General features: G+C 42.2%; 1 protein-coding gene across 12 annotated transcripts in view; it reads left to right on the top strand.

Annotated features, from left to right (window-relative positions):
* LTBP1 (latent transforming growth factor beta binding protein 1) overlaps nucleotides 1–19,193 on the top strand; it is a 420,392-nt gene extending 401,199 nt beyond the window's left edge. For all 12 annotated transcript variants that reach the window (XM_047782305.1, XM_047782306.1, XM_047782304.1 and 9 more), the window contains 3 exons: nucleotides 13,210–13,332; nucleotides 17,176–17,325; nucleotides 18,655–19,193. In XM_047782305.1, the coding sequence (XP_047638261.1) occupies nucleotides 13,210–13,332; nucleotides 17,176–17,325; nucleotides 18,655–18,836 (455 nt within the window). In that variant the 3' untranslated portion in view covers nucleotides 18,837–19,193. The remainder of the gene's footprint in view (nucleotides 1–13,209; nucleotides 13,333–17,175; nucleotides 17,326–18,654) is intronic.
* The last annotated feature ends 2,995 nt before the right edge of the window (nucleotides 19,194–22,188 follow it).

The raw sequence follows: 22,188 nt of genomic DNA, 5'->3' as shown, positions 1-22,188 counted from the left end.
CGATGCAGGGTCAATCCCTGGCCTCGCTCAGTGGGTAAGGTCCCGGTGTTGGACAAGCTGCAGCGTAGGTAATGGATGCGGCTAAGATCTGGCATTGCTGTAGCTGTGGTCTAGGCAGCTCTGATTCAACCCCTAGCCTGGGAAATTCCATCTGCTGCACATGCAGCCATAAAAAAAAAATAGTAATAAAAAATAAGGTCAACTTTTATTTGTGGTTAATCTTTATATATCTCAAAGAGCAGATTAAACTTTCCTTACTTCTGTATCAAAACTCTGTTAATTAAATCCCTAACACTTTGGTCTCCAATTTATAAATTTTATGGATTCGATTTTCTCTCAAGCATTCTACATATCTGAAAGGGCAGTCTGCTCTCCTCATAAGCATTTTCTTCTAAATGCTTAAATATTTAAGCAGCTCTCATAAATCTCATAAGTCAAGCTTAAAATGCAACTGTTGAATTCCCTCATGACTCTAAAATAAGTACTGTGTACTGACTTGAGAGTTCTCTTAATTCTCATGCAACATAAATTCCTAAATATTTCAAATTGAAATCACAAGGCCTGTCAGATTATCTAGTGTATGGTTCTCTTAAATATTATAGACATGAGAAATAACAATAAAAACTCTTACTCTAAAATTTTAATAGCAAAGTGTTAATATTTTGTACCAAATATATGTCATTATCTCTGTAGCAGAATTACCCTCTTAGGCCAGCTGAGGTTACTGGGTGGAAAAATTCACCACTGCGATCATCAGTTATTAGAGAATCAAGATCAGGATGTAGGTCGTGTATACTTAGAATGTGAGTCTGCGTAGCCGTGTGTGCCACATAGAGTGTATTGTTATTTCCAGGTGTTTCTAAAAAGAGAAGGAGAAAAAGATTGATTCACGTTGATTCATTCACTCATTCATTTTAAGGAGTTGCCTCACGTGATTATAAAAGCTGGTAAATTCCAAATCTGCAGGATGGGCTGATGCTGGGGAGGCCCAAGGAGAGCTGAGGCTCCAAGGCCAAAGCCATCAGGCAGGAAGAGCCAGTTTTGCAGGTGAAGTCCCACGTGCAAAGGCGGCCAGGCAGGGGCTGGTAGAATCCTCCTTCTCCGAGGAGGGCCAGCCTTGCTGTTCTGATCAAGCCATCGACACATTGAAGGAGGCCCTCCCACATTACAGCGGGTAATTGGCTTTGCTCAAATCCACCCATGTAAATGTTGATCCTCTCCCCAAACACCCAAAATAATGTTTCACCAGCTACATCTGAGCACCCCATGGCCCAGCCGAGCTGCCACGTGGGATTGAAAAACAAGGGTGAGAACCGGTTAAAGAAAATATTTGCATTGTGCGGACCTTCTCCAGCCCCCACCACCATTCCTGTACAAACACACTTCAGCAAAGGCCTTTATTTTCAGTTTGGAGCTAAATGTTGTTCCTTCCCCTTCCCCAGATGTGCACTGGAGAAGGGCAGAGAGGAGGTGGGGTACCAAACACCCCTGCAGGGCCCCAGCCGGACACGGCTTTTATGGCAGGTCAAGGCCCCTTCCACCAAACCGGGGAAGAGATCCTGGACTTGTGGAAGGGAGGAAACAAACAGGATGGAGGGACACAAAGACCAGGTACCAAAAGAAGGTCTGTGCCTCAGAGGACCAACACTAGAAATGAAGCCCAAAAGGTGGGGTTTAAAAACGACCTTGTCTTTGGGAGGTGCGTTAGAGGAAGAGAATGAATGGAGCAAGTCAGTCATGTTCAGGTTATGATCATGCGATGTAGTCATTGATTAGAAACACCATCCCCGGAGTTCCCATCGTGGCTCAGTGGTTAGCGAATCCGACTAGGAACCATGAGGTTGCGGGTTCGATCCCTGCCCTTGCTCAGTGGGTTAAGGATCCAGCGTTGCCGTGAGCTGTGGTGTAGGTTGCTCGGATCCCCCGTTGCTGTGGCTTTGACGTAGGCCAGTGGCTACAGCTCCAATTCGACCCCTAGCCTGGGAACCTCCATTTGCCATGGGAGTGGCCCTAGAAATGACAAAACAAACAAACGAACAAACAAAAAACACAAAACAAAAAAAGAAACACCATCCCCAAAGCAACACGGTTTGTCTCAGAGGAAGGACAGCTGTAAAGTGCTGGGGCAAAGGAGGCTCTGACAGAGGGGAAAACACCCTCCATTTCCTGCTGAACTGTTGGCGATGGAACTTTAGAGGAGGGTCCTGCAACAGGGCTGTAGTTCCCCAACCCAGTTCCCTGGGGTTGGTGTGAGTCCGTGAGGGTTTGGAACTGCAGGCAGTGAGGAGGACCAGCAGGCAGGGTGAAGCGGTTGTCTCCAGGGCCTCCGCCACAATCATATAACAGTTAAAGGTGAGGGCAATGTGGTGGAAAGATGACCAGTTGATGCTAAGAACACTTCTGAAATTTTTGGTTTGTGTACAACCTGGACTGTGGGGAATCAATTTCATTCAGGACTTATTTCTGGAGAGCTACACTGCACTGAAGTGCTAAGATGGTATTTTGGTCCTGCTCTGTTATACAAAATATTCAGACTATACACATTGCTCTCCTATTAGAAACTTTCTAACAAAGAGCCAGAGTAGAAAAATTGACATGCACGTAAAATGAACAATCTGATCACAAAAAAGCAACACTTTTATTTTTCATTAACAAGCAATCTAATTGATCTCAAAAATGTTAACTTAAACTTTCTACCTTGAAATCACAGATTAGGAATAGACATTCCAATTTTCTAGGAATGCCTTTTCCACGTTACCTTGAACGAGTTGATTTGCTCTTTAGTGCAAATTTTACTTTTATATATTTTAATTAAACTTTGCTGATAGGATTTCTCTTGACTGATAGTACTAGTTGAAATATACTCGAAGAAAATGAACTGTGCTGGGACTGTGGGGGAAAAAATTGCTGTGTGTAATTGCTTAGAGCTCTGTTCTATGTTTGAGATCTTAAATTCAAATAATGTTGAATTTATTCTGACCTTTTCTTAATTGGCCTTATAAGACAACTTTGGCTGGAAAAAAGGCCCTGGCTGCCCATACCTTTATATGCTGACCTCATGGCTAGAGCAGGCCTTCCTGGCAGAGGAGGGGTAGGGGAAATTTTATCTTCTCTCCCTTTGTGCAGCAGACAGATCATATCTCTTAAAATTGGGAGGAGAGCATCTAGAAAGTGTTTAGGAAGCACACTGACCTAAATCTGCAGGAGCAGAAGCTAGGGTGATAATTGTTTTGCTCAGCATCAGTAGCCAATGTCTTAAGAAAAAGGTAAATTACAAAAGATTAGCTCATTGGAAGACTTCTGAGCACAACAAGAATGCTTCTTTAATGCTTCCTTCTGAACTTCCAGTCTCATTGACAAGCAGAGCTGTTGTGGACAGTTGTTCTGGTTGTGCACTGTTCAACCCCTGAGGTTCCCATTCACCACATAATCTATCAGAGCATACCAATGTAGCCAAATAAGTCACTGCCAGAAGGAACAGCTACTAGGACTGCATCTGGTTCTGAACAGATCCAGAGGAGATGGTAAACAGAGAGTCACTTCAGATTTAAGATAAGCAGCAATATTAAGAGAAAAATCATAAAACAGAGTTACAGATCTTAAAATAGATCAGTTTTGCTTTGCAGCTTTATCTTGTTTCCTGTAATTAAAAGGAATACATATTTATGAATAATCTATTATGTTTAGTGTTACTTTAATATTACATTAATTACCTAGAACTTGCTCTTCAAATTAGGATTCCGCAGTATAACTTTATTTCATAACTTGAGCTCTATACTTCTGAATATTAATCAAGGGAGTTTTTAACAGCTTCCAGACTTAAAATAAGAAAGGTTAAAATACTTTGACACAACTATTTTTATCCTTACAGTTTAATAATTTGATTTTATTAAAAGAAAATCTAATATTTTGAGGATTTATCCTGACTTGCCCTTTGGCATATCATTCGATGTCTCTGGACCTGTTTCCTCAGCAGACAAATGAATGAGTGCTGACTGTCCTTATAGGTTAGACTGTCCATGCTTACTTCCTCTGTGTTCCATTCCATGTTTGTCAATCATCTGGAAACACCCAGGTGAGCACCACTGAGGGAACTAGCACCATCTGGTGGTGATTACTTCATATTACAGCCACAAGTTTCAATGACGGATTGACTTCCCAATATTTTGCAGCCTAACAGTAAACAATTTTCTGCTTAGAATTGTAGGCTATGTAAGCTACAAAGGACCTAAGAGATTAATTAGTCTTGTTTTCTCATTTTACCACTTAAAAATACAAAGATTAGATGAATACCAGACTTTAAAGAACACACTCTTTTCTCTTTTTTAAAAAAATTGAGGTTAAATTCATGACATAAAACTAAACATTTTGGAGTTCCCATTGTGGCTCAGTGGGTTATGAAGGATGCAGATTTGATCCTTGGCCTTGCTCAGTGGGTTAAAGGATCCGGTGTTGTCATGAGCTGTGGTGTAGGTCGTAGATGCAACTCGGATCCCATGTTGCTGTAGCTGTGATGTAGGCCTGTAGCAGCAGCTCCAGTTTGACCCCTAGCCTGGGAACTTCCATATGCCACAGGCACAGCGCTAAAAAAAAAATTATAGTGAATAATTCAGTGTCATCAGTGTATTCCTTATGTTGTGCAACCACCTCTTGATTCTTAAGCACATGTGCAACTCAAACTTTAAAATAATTCTTACTTGGTTAATGTAAAAAAACAAAATAGAAGAAAAAATAAAATGTATTCCTTACCTATAATATTTACTTTTTCTAATTGTTGATTTCTTAAATTGCCACTTCAGAGTGGTGCTTAATGAGTAGGAAAGGAGGAAATGAAATAGTTTATCTGTTTTTTCAGCTGGAAAACTATGAAGTAGATCAGCTTAGAAAATTAACAAGTTGAACTTTCTTGCTATTTGCCTGTTTATAGTATTGTCTCATCCTGTGTCTTGTATATTATAAGTTACCTCATTCCCAATTTCCTCTGAGATTGCCTGACTGCAAGACTGTCTTATTTCCAAAGCCCTGTTTATTTAGAAATGGAGGAAACCTTTCATGCAATCCTTAGTAAGAAATTCCTAAGTTATCCATCATTATTTTAAGGTTTTCTTGTGTGGCATAATTTAATGCTATTACAAGTATATAAAATTTGAATCAAGGTTTTAGAAATGGATTTCTAAATGGAGCCTCCATTATTTGGCATTCATATCCAGCAAATCCCTCTCTCTAGTTGGAATCTGGCTACACAAACAGCCATGTACTGGGGAACGCTGGGAGTGATTGAACTTGGAAGGGGCAGCATTAGGTGAAGAGTGGGGGGTGGGGGACTTCATTAGTCTATGGCCCGAGTGTTTCCTTAGAGCGTTAACATTTACAGGAGTCCCACAGAAGGTGAACTCTGCCAAGACTTTAGACTTCATTACTTCCCTGTCCTCGACAAGTACAGTTTAATTGAACATTAAGCAATTTGATCTCTTTCACCTAATAAATCGAGCAAATTCAATAAACATAAATCCTGCTAATGATAAAGCTGACCCTGCGGGGCTGAGCTCATCAACGTTCACAGTTATTACTCTCCTTGGAATTTTAGTCACAAACGCTTATTGCTGAACTAAGTACTTAACTGATGCTTACGATCTAGTCGGGAATATATGGAATAATTTTCTTCTCAGGGCTTCGACAGGGCAGCTGTGGCGTAGAAAGAGCATGGTTTTGCAGATAGACCGACTTAGAGTCAAATCCTTCAAATAAGCTAGGACAGTTATGCTGTCAACCGTAGCTTACTTATCAGAAGCAAAAAAAGAGCTAATTACAATTATTTCCTAGGATTCTAAGCTTTAAAGGGAAAAGTGTGCGCAAAAGTACACAGCGCCTGGCACATGGGAGCTTAATAGAGCCTGTTAGCTGACTTTCCTTTTTTTGACAGTCCTTTAGCAGGGACCTATAGTAGGCAGTGTTCGTGTGGTCGTTTCATTTCCCTACAGCTTTCTTATCCATCATAAATGCTTGCGACTCTGAGTTACCACACCTCCTCTTCCGCACCTGGTTGACCCCCTTCCTGTGGAGGCTCACCTCCAGGGTGAAGCCTTCCCCAGCTCTTCCTGGCTGAACTCTAGGCATTACCTCTTCTCCACACACCGTTGCAGCACATGTCAGCCTCCTGTCCTTTTGGTCCCTCCTCTTCCAAGCCCCACTCTGCCTGTAACTCTCAGCCTCCTGAGGAATTGAGTGAGTGAGTCAATCCGTGAATGGAACAGTGAACAGCTTTTAATGCTGCTAAGGCAGAAAACCAGAATCCTGCTCAATAGATGCTCAAACGTATCCAGTCCAAGGAATAGGAAGCCGTAGGGCTAGAACCTAGGACTTTTGATTCTGGGTTTTTTCTCTTTAGAATACCCAGTTTTCTCTCACAACTTAGCGTTTTAATACCAGGGAAGCAGAGTTCCTGCCTGTTCACTCAGCACAGTGGGTAAGAACTGATTCTCTGAGAATGAGCATGAGCAGACAGATACCCAAAGAGATATCCAGTTCCATACACTGTAGCATCGCCAGTAGAATCTTCTCTCTTGTGGTCCTTCCTCTGTCACCAGTAAATGGTCAACATTTTTCTACTTCTGTAGCTTTGGCTAATTTCAAAGAAAAATGCCTATTATACTGCCGGCTCAGCATGCACTGGGGTAAATAGTAATTCCATTCTCTCTCTCCTTCTTCCATGTCCTGGTGTGTATGTTCTCCAAACACCATCATCCATTAACAGGACATGTGGAAGCCTGTAAGAAAAACACTGAGTCTAGAAATTTGAGTGCAACATGACCCATTTTTCCTACTGCATGTGGATTGGTCCTTGCTTTTCCTTTATTAGAAAATGAGGCACCTCAAAGTTTTGTGCCCTGGGTTTTCAGCTCTGATGTGTGGAGGATGAAATGCAGCCTCTTCCTCATTTTTAAAAGCAGCTGAATTGAATCTGCCCCAGTAAGAAACTTCACCTCCCAGTTTCCTTACATGCCAGAGTGGCATTGTGACACGTGACTGTGCAGACCCGCCCTGCTGATGTGTCTGTCATCAGGAATGGAGATTTCCTGCCAGAATATAATAATGTACTTCCCATTGCTACTGACAGCAGGGGCTGCAGACCCCTTGGCTCCAGGAGGTCATTTTTAATTTTTTTTCCAATTTAAAATTAACATCCGAGCAGCACCATCTGTGCTATGAATCTGCCCTGCCAGGACAATGAGTGTGATCAGTGGCTGGGTCTTGTTTAGACCATGTAGTTGTGGTGGCTCACACTGTCCTGTGTATTTCTTAGCTTTGATCAAGAACTTCGTGTTTGTGCCTAAAAAGATGGGGAATGCAATGAGTGGGGGGACTTTGAGATGTGAATATTTCCCGTTCCTATTCATTTCACATTCATATGTGGCTGGTTCCTGGACAGACACATTGAATCATGTCTCAGAAATGGCATTTGCCTCAAAAAGTACAAGCCCGCCTGAGCCAAGCTCTTCCTTTGCACCAAGCCCCAGACAAGTCAGTGCTTAATTGCTGCTGACATGCTTAAGTAAGGAGTGTCATGCAGAGGGAAAAAAAAACTCTAGGGACAAAAAAAATGGGTTCATCTCTACATGTTGAGCTGGATAAAGTGGCCGCTAAGAGAGCTCCCACTGGAAGTTGTGGAAATAGTTCAGGATATGCTGTTCCCAGGCTCCGTACCCTCAGCCAACCGCATTTCACTGCCTCCCCAAGCTGGACTGTAGCCAGCCCTAGGGAGCAGCAAGGCCAGGCATCTCCAAGCTAGATGGGTTCTGGCTACAGCTTGTGGTGCTGAGACCCAGCATTGTTAGACATGTGACTGTTTCTGGGTCCTGAAGGAGAGGTCTTACATAGGACTCACTAGAAAACTCCATTATATTCCAGTTTCTTCCTTAAAAGAGGAGGAGAAATCTGCTGGCTACTGAAGGCATTTCTAAAGGACTCAGGCCTTTAGAAATGGCTGGACATCAATTTCCATCCCTCTATAGTGTTGCAGTGTTGGTCTAGTGGGGTTTTTTTGGTTTGGGGGTTTGGGGGTTTTTTTTTGTCTTGTTTTAGGGCTACACATGTGTTATATGGAGGTTCCCAGGCTAGGGGTCTAATCAGAGCTATAGCCACCAGCCTGCGCCACAGCCACAGCAACGTGGGATCCAAGCCATGTTTGCGACCTACACCACAGCTCACGGCAATGCCGGATCCTTAACCCACTGAGTGAGGTCAGGGATCAAACCTGCAACCCCATGGTTACTAGTTGGGTTCGTTAACTACTGAGCCATGATGGAAACTCCTGATTTGGTATTAAAATGGGTTATTGTTCATATTTTATCACTGTCCAACCAAGTGATTAAATTTGCCAAGGCAGTCAATCACTTTGGAGATGAAGTCCATGAAGGTGTCTGTCTTTCCGTTTACTTATTTCACTCCATCTTCTTCTTCTTTTTTTTTTTTGGACATACCCACGGCATATGGAAGTTCCTGGGCCAGGGATAGAGTCCAAGGTCCAAGTCACAGCTGTGACCTATGTCACAGCTGCAGCAATACCAGATCTTTAACACAGTGCCAGGTGAGGGATCAAACCCGCATCTCTGCAGCAACCCTAGCTGCTGTAGTGACAACGCCACCAGATCCTTAACCCCCTGTGCCACAGTAGGAACTCTCTCCCCTCCATCTTTTTAAAAATTCCAAATCTTGAAATAATATCTAAAAAATCCAGAGACTTCACTTTTGTTGCTCTTAATTTATTGCACAATTCTTTGCCCATTGACAACTACCTTTGAAGTTTTGCTAACACTAAATTTTCTATCAATCATTCTGATACTATCTTTGAAAATCCTTTATTTCTAGATGTTCAGCAAGAACTTGAGTAATTTTGCTGAAGTGGAAAAACAATCTCCATTTTCTTGGTGCTTCACATTTTATCAACAGTTCCATAACACCACTCCATTTTTTATTTTGTGATTTTTATTTTTTCCATTATAGTTGATTTACATTGTTCTGTTTCTACTGTACAGCAAAGTAACCCAGTCATACATATATATATTCTTTTTCTCAAATTATCCTCCATCATGTTCCATTACAAGTGACTGGATATAGTTTCCTGTGCTATACAGCAGGATCTCATTGCTTATTCACTCCAAATGCAATAGTTTGCATCTATTAACTCCAGACTCCCAGTCCATCCCACTCCCTCCCTCTCCCCCTCAGCAACCACAAGTTTGTTTTCCAAATCCTTGAGTTTTTTCCTGTGGAAAGGTTCATTTGTGCCCTATATTAGATTCCATATATAAGTGATATCATATAGTATTTGTCTTTCTCTTTCTGACTTACTTCAGTATGGAAGTAGTCTAGTTCCATCCATGTTGCTACAAATGGCATTGTTTTGTTCTTTTTTTATGGCTGAATAGTATTCCATTGTATATATGTACCACATCGTCTTAATCCATTCATCTGTGGAAGGATATTGGATTGTTTCCATGTCTCTGCTATTGTGAATAGTGCTACAATGAACATATGGGTGTATGTATCTTTCTCAGTGAAAGTTTTGTCCATATATATGCCCAAGAGTGGGATTGCTGGGTCACATGGTAGTTCTATATTTCATTTCTTGAGGTACCTCCTTACTGTTTTCCATAGTGATTGTACCAATTTACATTCCGACCAACAGTATAGGAGGGACCCTTTTCTCCACACCTTCTCTAGCATTTGTTATTGACTTGCTAATGATGGCCATTCTGACAGGTGTGAGGTGGTACCTCATAGTAGTTTTGATTTTGCATTTCTCTAATAATCAGTGCTATTTTTTACTATGTTAGCAATGCAGAGGCAAACAGGAATTATCATCCCTATGTGACACATGTGGAAACTGAGGCTTGCTCAGAATTGCTAAGCTGGAAAGTAAGCGGTACAATCAGAACTCGAGCCCCAGCTTCTGCCTCCAAAGCCCATGTTCTTTCCTTTACCCCAGGCTCATTTCCCCTGACCCTGGGCAGGAATGAGAGCAGATATGTGCAGTGGGAGAGGCAGCATGGATGGATTAGGATAGATGCTCCCAGAAAAATAACTCAAAATGCACATCGTGGTGTTGATGGGGCTGTAACACATCCTCAGATACAAAAGAGAGTATATTTAATGCAGAAACAATGTTTTGGGGAGTTCCTGTTGTGGCTCAGCGGGTTATCAACCTGACTAGTATCCGTGAGGATGCGAGTTCGATCCCTGGCCTTGCTCAGTGGGTTAAGGATCTGGCATTGCTGTGAGCTGTGGTATAGGTTGCAGACACAGCTCTAATCCCTGGTTGCTGTGGCTCTGGCATAGGTAGCTCCAAATTGATCCTTAGCCTGGGAACTTCCATATGCTGCAGGTGCAGCCCTAAAAAGCAAAAAAAAAGATTCGGAAAGGATGTTTTGATAATGGATCAAAATTATCTTGAAGTCTGATTGGTTAATCTCTTAGAGAAAGTGAAGCAGCATAGGACAGTAAGTTCTAGACTCTCAAGAGACAAACGCATGGCTGGGGAAGAAAGGAGAGGCAGGAAGATGCAGCAAATCCCAGAGGTCCCCCCACATTACTCTCCTCTGCCTCTGCGTCCCTTTACCAGCCTGGGTCACATGCATAGCCTTTCTTAGGAACCACTTGGTAGTCCCCAAACACAGTGGACAGCTTGCCTTTGTGCCACCTTTGGGTAAGCGCTTTTTAAAAATCCAAAATATCTTCCATGAGGTCAGTCCTCCTCGTCTGCTTCGTTTCAGGTCAAGTGCTGTCCTTTCCTGGAAGCTGTTCCTAAACATCACACTGGAACAGAGGTCCCTCCCTCCCCTGTTCCTCTCACATTTGGTCCCTTCTCTTCGTGACATTAGACGGTGGGAGCCTGGAGGGTGGAGACCGGGTCGTCCCGTTGTGAGGGAGGCAGGTCTAGGGGAAGAGCTGGGCCCGGGCCCTGACGACTGAGTCCTGGAGAGAACATGCTTGCTGCTCAGCCATCTCTGGATTTAGGTTTACAAAATAACATGAATTAATTTCCTTTTAATACCCACTCCTAATCACAACAGTTACCTGGATGCAAAGTGTTGAACAGGTCTCCCTTTCAGATGTACAATAAATATATGTAAAAAGTCATGAGAAGATGTCAGCATGTGAAGCTTGTAAACATTCCTGCAATCCCACCTTTGCAGGGACATCCCTAATTCCTTTCTTTTAAATCCTGAAGCAGAACTGACAACCATTTGTATTCTTTGTTTTCAGTTGTAGTTTTGTGAGTTAAGAATCTTTTTTTTCCAGGTTTAGCTAGTTCCTTAATAGTAGAAATTAATATTTCTCATGAAATGATTTCATGGGGAATTGCTGGGGATTTCTTGGGGCGGGGGGGTCATTCCTAGTGCTTCCCACAAGGGGAATTTTAGGAAGGAGCAACCATCATCTTTCCCTGTCTCATGGTTCAGGGCCTTTTCTGGCTTAGTACTCCTTTTTTTGCAATTTAGCGGAGAAGCAGAGAATGTGTGCACATGCGTGCACATACACACACACACACACATCCCTTTTGCTCCTTTAAGGAGTGATGGAGGAAAACCTTGAGACCTCACACACTTGCCTCAGGGATTTTTTTTCTTTTCTTTTTTGGGCTGCATGGGTAGCATATGGAGGTTCCCAGGCGAGGGGTCAAATCAGAGCTGTAGCCGTCAGCCTATGCCAGAGCCACAGAGCAACATGGGATCTGAGCCGCAACATGGAATCTGAGCCGACACAATTCATGGCAATGCCAGATCCTTAACCCACTGAGCGAGGACAAGGATGGAACCCGCATCCTCGTGGATGCTAGTCAAGTGCATTAATCACTGAGCCATGTTGGGAACTCCAGCCTCACGGCTTTTCTTTAGTTGGCTTTTTAAAGAAGCAATCAAAAGAGAGGAAAACTCCTTTAAACTATGATCCAAGCAAGTGTGGCCATAGCCTGTTGTGGCTGCCTGAGAGTCTCCACTCAACCCTGGGGCCGGCTGTCCTCCAGCTCTCCCTCCCGAATGTTCCCTGACTGCTAGGTAAATCCTTGGGCAGTATACTTTCTATAAAACATGCATTCAGACCATGAAGTTATCTCTTCTCAAGCTCTAGACCTTCTAAGCAGCTCTGCTCCAAAGTGCAAGCAAGAGCCTGGGACCATGAAATGCACTGAAAGCTCAATCACTGCAGAACAGGTGGAGAACCAAGGTCCCATGTGCTAAGTGGGTCCTGTGAGGACTGCAGGGGAGTTTAGAAGTCAGATGGCCGTGAGGATGCGAATATGGTCTTAGGAAGTGATATCTGCAGATGAATCTAGCTGGGATGCAAAAGAAGCAAAGATAAAAACTGTAAAGGAGCTGAGATGGATGTCGGGGAGGAAGAGTGCTAAGTGTGCACCCTTGAGCTGCATGACTGAGTTCAGATGTGGCGCTGCCTCATACCAGCTGTCACTGAACCACTCCCTGTTTCTACTTCCCATTGGTAAAATGGAGATGGTAATAATAGCTCTTTATAGGGTGGTATAGATGTTTTGGTGAATTATTGTCTTAAGTGCCTCGAACAGTATCTGGCACAGAGCAAACATTATGTAACTATTAGCTATAATTACTAATACTGTGACTTCACTACCTCTGTTATGATCATAATTGCTCTAATGCTATTCATAAGGACCAGGTCTTGAGTAGAGAGGTACAGTAGTAGCTACTAAATTCAAATTGTACCTAGTAGCATCCTCGCTTGATTGTGTCTCATTTTTGGATCCCCAGTGATACATTTTTTTCTGTCTCTGCTGAGTGAAAAAGGGCACATCTGAAGAATGACTACCTACACGTTTAAAATCCTTTGATGAAAACATCTGATGGGGACATATTAAAGCCATTCTTCCAAACGGTCTGCAGCACTCTCCAGTGGCTCATTTTTTTCACTTCCTTACTCTCCCGGGATACATTCTAACTGGATAGCTACTATTTTTGGTCCTCAGTTCTCTTAATGATGCTCTACTTCGTGACGTGTATGTGGATGTATAGAGTGCCCGCAGAGAATGCTGAGACATTCCAGGGTCAGGGGTGAGTGTGGGAGATGGGGCACGCGGTGACATAGTACCCTGGCAGGTTCCCCCGTTGCGTGAGGGGGCGTGTCCAAGTGCGAACCAACAGTGATGGTGTGTCACAGTCCTTGTCGTTTCCTTCCTAGATGACTATGCCCAGCTGTGCAACATCCCTGTCACAGGACGCCGACGGCCATACGGACGGGATGCCTTGGTCGACTTCAGTGAACAGTATACTCCCGAAGCCGATCCCTACTTCATTCAGGACCGTAAGCACAATTTGTCCTTTACTTTGGAACTAAACATGGCTAAAAATGAGGCCCCTGTTAGAAATGCAGATTTGTGGGCTAGGCTGTAAACCTGCTGAATCGGTAACTGAGCTGAGAGCCCCTCAGTCAGTTTCACCTGCTCACTGCGTAATCTTTACATGTACTCAAGTTTGAGAACCACCAGATTAGCTGGTGAGTCTGAGTCTTGATGGGGAGGGTGCTTTAAAGAAAGTGATCTTGTCATAATTTCCATGACAAAATCATTTCTTTTTCTATGAAGTGGTAGCTTCCTTTAAGGGTCCCAGTTTTCTTGAAAGCTTGGTTTAATTGTAGCCTTTTTTTTCATATGAGGAAATGGTAACTATTAACTGTACTGATCATTACAAGCATTTAGAGTGTTCTCCTGGTCAGAGATTAATTTTTGATGCACTTTATTATAGTTGTTTTTTACAATGTTGCGACAATTTCTGCTGTTCAGCAATGTGACTCAGTCATACATATACATTATTTTTCCTATACTCCATCATGTTCCATCCCAAGAGATCGGATATAGTTCCCTGTACTACACAGTAGGACCTTATTGCTTAAGCATTCTAAATGTAGTAGTTTGCATCTTCTAACCTCAGACTCCCCGTCCATCCCACTGCCTCTCTCCCCCCTTGGCAACCATATGTCTATTCTGAGTCTGTTTTGTAGATAAGTTCATTTATGCCATATTTTAGATTCCAGGTAAGAGATATATTTGTCTTTCTGAGTTACTTCAGTGAGAATCTTTAGTTGCTGAAAATGCCATTATTTTGTTCTTTTTTTACAGCTGAGCAGTATTCCATTATGTATATGTACCACATCTTGTATATACATGTACCACTCATCTGTCAATGGACATTTAGGTTATTTCTATAGAGATTACAGAATTCATTTGTGAGGGGATTTATTAAGAAATGATATGTGATGGCTTTTCTTAGATTTTTGAGCAGACTTTTAAGTGGGAAGTGGAATAGGTATGAGTGAATCCTATTCCCATTTAGAAGGTAAATGCGTGTACAACCAGAATGTCCTCGAGGAGGAAGCCACACTTGTAGGGGAAAGCAGAGCTTTCAAATACAGGTGAATTATGTCAAGTCTAGAAAGCGGGATGGTATACATGGAACTTTCAGGAGAGCCTGGGTTGTCTGCCTTCAAGAATGGGTCTAGGGAGCACAGAATCCAAGTGCCTGGTCACAGCCTCCTTGCAGCCTGGGGAGCTGCTCCAGAGTTTCAAGACACAATTCTTCAGACTAGGGAGTTGGGGTTAGGACTTTGGAGCCATAGCTGCATTACAATCTACAACAAGGATGTCCTTTCTTTGGGCTCTGTCACCTGTGCACAAGCAGACTAGCCATGACCTGGGTCCTGAAGTGCAACCCAAGCTTCCCGGCTGCCTTGGGAGTTATGTCCACTCAGAGTCCCAGGGTTCACCTCCTTCCCTTCTCTTTCTTGTCTCCGCTTTCTTTTGTTTTTTAAAGAATACAGTAGATTGATCCTTCAGCCAAATTAAAGATGCTTTAAAATCTGCATGAAAACAGCATTCTATCAGATGAGCTAGGATGGGTTTTCTAGACCTGGGTGGGTCTAGAGCATTGCCAGCCTCCACCCCAGGGAAGAACTCTCCTAACCCCTAACACCTTAGCTTCTCTCTCTTAATCAGCCACAAAAAAAAAAAAAAAAAAAAACATGCACTACTTCAGAAAAAATGGCTTAAATATATTGACAGCTATGAAACTGCATTTATGATTTCTGTACTTCTCTGTGAATGTTGTTGGAAAGCAAAAGTAAACATTTGCTTGCAGGGAGAAGAAATATTGAAGTTCAAAAAAAGCACTGTTTGCCTGCCCTATAAATCTAAAATACCTGGGTAAATCTCTATGTAATGCTGACACAATCCCATGGCTTGTATGTGTAGCTGCTAATGCATTAGAGTTTAAATGCCAGGAATTTTAATGTTGAAATGCTCTGGCTTATATACCTTTTTTGTTAATGCTGTCATTTCTTTAGAACTTTTAAAATTCACTACAACTGTTAAGAAATCAACATACTGGTATCAGATCAATTTCTTATTTTAGCAACATAGGAAGTTGAGATGCAGTTCCAAGACCCCCAGCTTTGAGTATGTCAAGGCCTTTACATTTATTTCTTACAGGTGATGGAGGAATAGCTCCTCCTTCCCCCACCAGAATCAAAGGCTTTCTGGCCTTGCCAAGGAAATAATCATATTGGGTCAACAGTGCGAGAGAGGCTGAGGTTTCCTACCCCCTTTATGATTCACCACTTCCTGCCTTTCTGTTTAAGAAAGCTGAGCTGATGGCTGGTGCTACCTTTAGTGAGAGCAATATTTCTCAAGCTGGCATTTTCTAGAGCAGAGATCAACTTTTTCTATAAATGGCCAGTTAGTAAAATGTATAGGCTTTGCAGGCGATGTAGTTTCTCTTGCAGCTACTCAATTCTGCTCTGGTATCAAGAAAGCAGCGAGAGACAGGTCCTCAATGAATAGGTGAGCCTGTATTCCAGGGAAACTTCATCTATAGAAACAGGTAGAGGCCCGATTTGGAGCAGGGGCTGTACTCTGCTGACTGTGGCTGTTTTAGAGTCCTGGAGAAGTATTTTGGAGAATCTACCTAATACGTGTAGGAGTTTCCGATTTTATTAACGTCGTGTCCTAATTCTTGTAATAAACAGTTATAAAGTTAAAATGGTTTTGCCATGATATTTGGACTTTGAAATAGTTCCATACACTAATTTTATTTTTTTAATAAGTATTTCTCAAACTGGCTTTCAGGATATGCTGACAGCCTTGATGGCCAGTTGTATTTTTCCCTTTTAAAAATTTTTAAAATGGCCTGTCATCGATGTTTTAAAATCATTGTTAAACCTTACTGCCCTGCAGAAGCAATAATATTTTGCCGCCCCCTGCAGTTCCACTGGAGAATTACTTCAAAGGCCAGATGAAGACTTCTGGCCCTACGTGGATTTTTTTTTTTTTTTTTTTCCTTAAAAGTATTACGTGGTGTCTTCAGAAGGAGGGAGAGGATGAGAGGCCACATCAGCCATGGGTCTGGGTCACCATGGATTTATGTTTACAACTTTACTCTCTAGACAGAGCTAAAATAGTCTATCTTGATGCCTAGTTACATTGTTTTTTGTACTCAACTCTAGCTCTGAATCAGTTTAAAGATTTGTTTTCTTAAAAGACTTTAGGTTTTTTAAACACTAGTATGATGTATTTTTCTCATATATCAGGATGTTTTGAGTCCCTTTATTGCCTTGATCCTTTGATTCCCCAAGAGCCCTTTTGAAAGGCTCATTCCAAAGCCAGAGCAAACAAACAGACCTCAGATGGCAAGGCCAGTCTGACTTTTCTCTGCTCCTGGGAACTCCAAGTGAAAGAACACTGCCTCCAGCACTTGTATATCTTCTTGGCAAATGTCTGCCCTGATTGTGAATTCCATCGGTTCCATCCTGAGAGATGTTCTGACGTTTGCCCTACTGCAAACTCAGGAGATTTAAAGTCCTAGACCAAAAAAGATCTTATTAACAGCAAAATCAAACACCCTACTTGCTTTATCTCATTTTATGTGATTTTAATGTAAAGCATTAGAATTCAAGATGTAAAGCATTAGAATTCAAGGTCTATAGTATGTTATGCTTAATCGGGTGTACAGATGTATTTGCTTCAATTTTATTGCTATCTTTAAGGTATTGGGAGGATGCACGTATAATAAACCATAACTTAATAATTATGTCCTTTTTAAAAAACAATATAAAGATTTCAGATTTTTAAGTTGCCGCCTGTTCTTTCCCTTCCAGGTTTTTTAAATAGCTTTGAGGAGTTGCAAGCTGAAGAATGTGGCATCCTTAATGGATGTGAAAATGGCCGCTGTGTCAGGGTGCAGGAAGGTTACACCTGTGATTGCTTCGATGGGTATCACTTGGATATGGCCAAGATGACCTGTGTGGGTAAGAATCGTGGGTATTTGATGGGGAATTCTTCTTTTCCTGACATCCCCTGTGACCAGACGTCATACACTTAAGATTTGCAGAGGAGTTACCATTGTGGCTCAGCAGTAATGAACCTGACTCATACCCATGCAGACGTGGGTTGGATCCCTGGCCTCGCTCAGTGGGTTAAGGATCTGGCATTGCCATGATCTGTGATGTAGGTTACAGATGCAGCTCAGGTCTGATGTTGCTGTAACTGTGGCATAGGCCAGCAACTGCAGCTCTGATCGGATCCCAAGCCAGGGAATGTCCATATGATGCAAGTGTGGCCCTAAAAAGTGGGGAAAAAAAAGAAAAGTTCTAGAGCTAGCCAGTGGAAACAAGGGTACTTAATGCCCCTGAACTATCCACTCATAAATGGTTAAAACTGATCAACTCCATGTGCTATATATTTTACCACTTTCTTAAAGTTGATATTTAAGAATGCATGAAAATGGTATTCATGGAGGGAAAGCCAAAATGTTCTGAGTAATTACTTTGACTCTTAAATGGAGCTTTTGACTTCACAGCAAATAATGTTTTCCCTGAATACCTGACAACAGCATGGGGAAATGTATTATGTCTGGAAAAAACTTTGGAGAAAGTTTTTTCAAACTCTCACATTGCCTTCCTTCTTACTTTTAAAAGAACACTAAAATACATGTTTATCCCTTCTATGTGAGGGATCTTGTATTCCAGAGCCTGGTGGACTCTATGGTAACAAGACCCTTGACTTGAAGGGTTTTTTTTTTTTTTTTTGCTTTTCTATTTTTGTGCCTCTTTTGATCCCTCCTGTCCCCACCGGTTTTTGTCTCACTCTGTGGTAGGTCTAAAAAAATAGGTAGCCTGGGTTATTGCAGGTGTTTCAAGCATGTAAGCCCTTTTTCTTTCCTGTGGAAGGAAAGCTAAGGAAGTAATTGAAGCCTTTCGAGAGACGGCTCTGTGTTGTTTCTCTTGACACCCTTTCAGTTCTTCTACACCTGCAGAGAGGAATTTAGGATCGTTCTTCCGGCGTTCTTGCAGTTTAACTGTAAGATGTCAAGCTGACAAAAGGGTTCATGTTGTGTTAAATAACAGGGAAAGACATTCTAGAACCTCTCAGGTAACCTACCTTTTTAAGATCTAGAAAGTCGTATTTATCTTGCCCATGATTGAAGCAGACAGTCCTGGCCAAGCCGAGGCAGCTTCCTGAGGGGAGAGCCAAGAGTAGCCAGTGTTCAGGCCGGATACCTTAGGGAAGCAGCAGGTTGCGTTTCCTCCCGAGGTGCTGTTAAAGCTTGTTTACCTGCATGGTTTGACTTACTGCAGATGTCAACGAATGTGATGAGTTGAACAACCGGATGTCTCTCTGCAAGAATGCCAAGTGCATCAACACCGAAGGTTCCTATAAGTGTGTGTGTCTGCCGGGCTTTGTACCTTCTGACAAGCCAAACTACTGCACTCCATTGAATACCGCCTTGAATTTAGAAAAAGACAGTGACCTGGAGTAAAAGCTACATAACCTACGCCCATATACTACTCTGCACTGTGTAAAAGCAAAGAGAAATGTATTATACTTCAGACATTGCACCTAACCCAGAGTGTTGGAAATACGGCAACATCAGGGAGTTGTTTATCCTCAGACGAGCAAGGATTCAGTGTGAGCCTGATTGGTGTGACAGACCAAATGGACATTTCTCTGAAAAACCCGTATATATAGTCTGTGCATATGTAAAATTCAGTGGAAAAGAGGCAGAACAGTGCTGTTATTTTAAACAGAAGGTTGTATTATTATGATTTTTTTGTTTGTTTTGGTATTTTTTACTATTGCTTGATTAAATCTGGCCTTTAGTGATGGAAATATTTTATATAATTTTCATTGGTTTTGGTTGTGCAGTTCCTTGGCTACTGTTTCGTTCTATTCAGATTTTGGTTTTTTTTTTTTTTTAACTTTCAAGTGCAAAAAGTCTCTGGTAAAATATTGTTTAAACATATATATAAGTATTGTTACACAGGGTTATGCTATTCCTGGCTGGAACATTTTTTAAAATCCAAATTGTCTGTCCTGTGGAACAGGCAGTGATTGTTTCAAAACTTTTATGCACATTTGGAGAAGAGTACTTTCTATTTACAATGTGTTGTCTGATTTTAATGTCCATTCTTAGCCAAGCTGCTAGTAGGTGTTAATTGGATCCCTCTCCGCCATTGAAATGGAAGAACTAATGAGCTTACATTAGTATTGTTATGTGTAAAAGTAGGCCCAGCAAATTTTTTAAGAAACTTGATGATCCCAATATATTTACCAGTGTATGTTAAAGCAAAATAAATCACCATTTTTTTTTTTAGAAAATTTCTACCTCAGCGTAATATCACTGAGCATCTGTTATATACAAGTTGTCTCCCTGTCCACCCTACTCTATCAATGGTTTCCTATGAATGTAGAGACTTGTACAGGTTGTTATAGGTGGAACTACAGGAATAATTGCAGGCTACACTTTCATCTCTTCAGCTCTCAAACAACAATGATTTCATTATGTACAGAGCTCCTCTGATTTACTACTCAGCTCTTTGTCAAGAAGAAAGTAAAGATGGCTGTCCTGAATCTGTATCAAAGTGCTGGGTGACTGCAACTATACGGAGAATAACAGAAGGTCTCTGCAAGGTGCAACAATAAGTCACATCCTGATAAGACATTTCTCAGGGAAAAGAGTTCCCTATTTTAGGACAAAACACTTATAGTCATAGGAACCCAGATTCTCCTAAATGTTACCAAGCCAAATCACTGAGACTCTTGTGTTTGTCGCAAAGCAAGGCAGCCAAGCAAGGAGGTAAGGGAACACATCTCAAATCCACCTCCTGGAAGGCGAGGGGCTCAGCATATTTATGGGAGATGGAATAAAACAGGGGGGTCTGAGGCACAGGGAGCCTGGAGACCGTCCCTTTCCCCGTGTTCCTCCTGTCTGCAACCTGCACATCGGCAGGGTTTCCCTATCAGGTGCCCTGTTTGAGTAGAAGTGAGGGCCATGAGGTCTCCTACCTTTTGCTGGGTCCCCCTTGGGGGTCTTGCAATTGCCCTGATTCTTCTCTGTGTCCAGGCACTGCCAGCAGAGGGGCCAGTGGCCTATTCCGTTCTCCGTTGTTCCCTCCTCTCCTGAACCTGGTCCCTGCTGTTAAAATTTTGGAAGGCAATCTCAACAAGTTGAGACACACGCAGTCCTAAAGCCCCTTCCACCTTGTACATGTTCTTCTGTGTACTGGGGGCCCTCTGACCAAGGAAAGTCATTACCATCTTTAAATTCTCTGGGCCTCAGGCTCTAGATCTGTATATTGTCTATAGGCCTCAGAGACCCTTTCTAGAAATTCTGAAGGATCCTCATTTGGGGTTTCTGTTTTAGCTCCTGTACTTTATGAGCCATTTTTGGTTTTGGCACCCCCTCTTTACAATCCCACGAGAATACAGTCTCCATAATCAAGTTTTGGCCTCTCCTGAGCTGCCCATCAAGATTCACTGTTGGTTTAGCTATGCTTCCCACAGCCCTCACTGGGTTGTCCAGGGTTTATTCTGTAGGAAGCCCATCTGCCTCCTTCCTAGCATTATCCAAAACCATTCTACATTCTTCTGAAGTGAAGAAGATATTTAATAAATTCTGAACATCTGCCCAGGTTGGATTGTGGGTTACAAAAAAAAAAAAAAAAAGATGATCCAAGGAGCATGGATAGTATTATCTACATTGGCCTATTGGTTTTTAATTAAATAAATACAAAGTTGAAAAGGGGGAATGGACCCAGATCAATCCCATCAGCTGCCCCCCACAGTGGGGACATGACTTATTGGATATTGCCCCACCTGAGTTTGGGTAGCTTGCCGGCCAAGGGGAGTATCTGGCAGATATGAGAGGTGGAAACCATTCCTGTTTCTCCATCTTCAGATAGGAGGAGTAGTATAGGACAGGGCAAGCCTGAGGCCATGGCTCAGGTGCTAGCAGCAAAGGAGCGGCGCTAGAATCAGCCAAGATCAGGGAAGAGCAGTTGGTGCTCAAGTGAATGAACAGCAAACATCCTCCTTTTCCTTAGAATGAAGTACAATAGGTTTCTTTGCCTTTCCTTTTGAATCCTAACCTTACATTTTCTTTGCACAAGTTTATTCTGATACAATAAACATACAAGAATATACGTAATGTTTTTCATCCCATCTTTCTTCCCACTTACAAAGTAAGTCTAGTTGCAAAATTATAATTTAAGGGTCCATTTTCATACCATTTTGCTCCAGAGCCTAAAAACATGGTAGCCACGCAGTGTTATGAAAAAATGCCATCTTCATCTTTCCCTTAGATTCATAACTGGAATTTCTCCAATTTTGGAGAATGCAGCCTAGAGGGCTGCAAGAGGGAAGGAAATTAACATTTCCCACCTTAAAGGAGCTTTGCTTTCAGGGGGTTGCAGCAATGAAATCTTTCTAAGGGTCCCAGCCATCCTTACTGAGAAGTTCAATCCTCAATAGCCAGTTCTTAACAATTGAGACAATGATACATAAACGGACATGTCCAAACAAGCCCAAAACCAAAAACCAGAGCCCTAGGCCTTTACCCCAGGTACTGAGGTCCTGAGTACCCTAGCAGCTATTTAAGCTTTTAGACTATTTGCTAAAATCCTACCAGGGAGGCCTCCAACCTACAATCTGATCAGGATGCATACCCAAAAGATGTATTCCAAACCCAAAGTCCCAAACCACTTGTTTCTCCACTGCAGAATGAAACTTAAGTGCTGAAGGTCAGCAGCACCTCACCAGGGATAGTCCTAGAACAAGGCAGCTGCTTGGACCTGTCCACAGGCTCTCAGTATGAGCAAGGGGCTGATAAACCT

This window comes from Phacochoerus africanus, chromosome 5 (genome assembly GCF_016906955.1).
Source record: "Phacochoerus africanus isolate WHEZ1 chromosome 5, ROS_Pafr_v1, whole genome shotgun sequence".
Classification (NCBI taxonomy): Eukaryota; Metazoa; Chordata; class Mammalia; order Artiodactyla; family Suidae; genus Phacochoerus; species Phacochoerus africanus.
The sequence above is the reverse complement of the archived record's forward strand: the minus strand, read 5'-3'. Positions and strand labels throughout refer to the sequence as shown.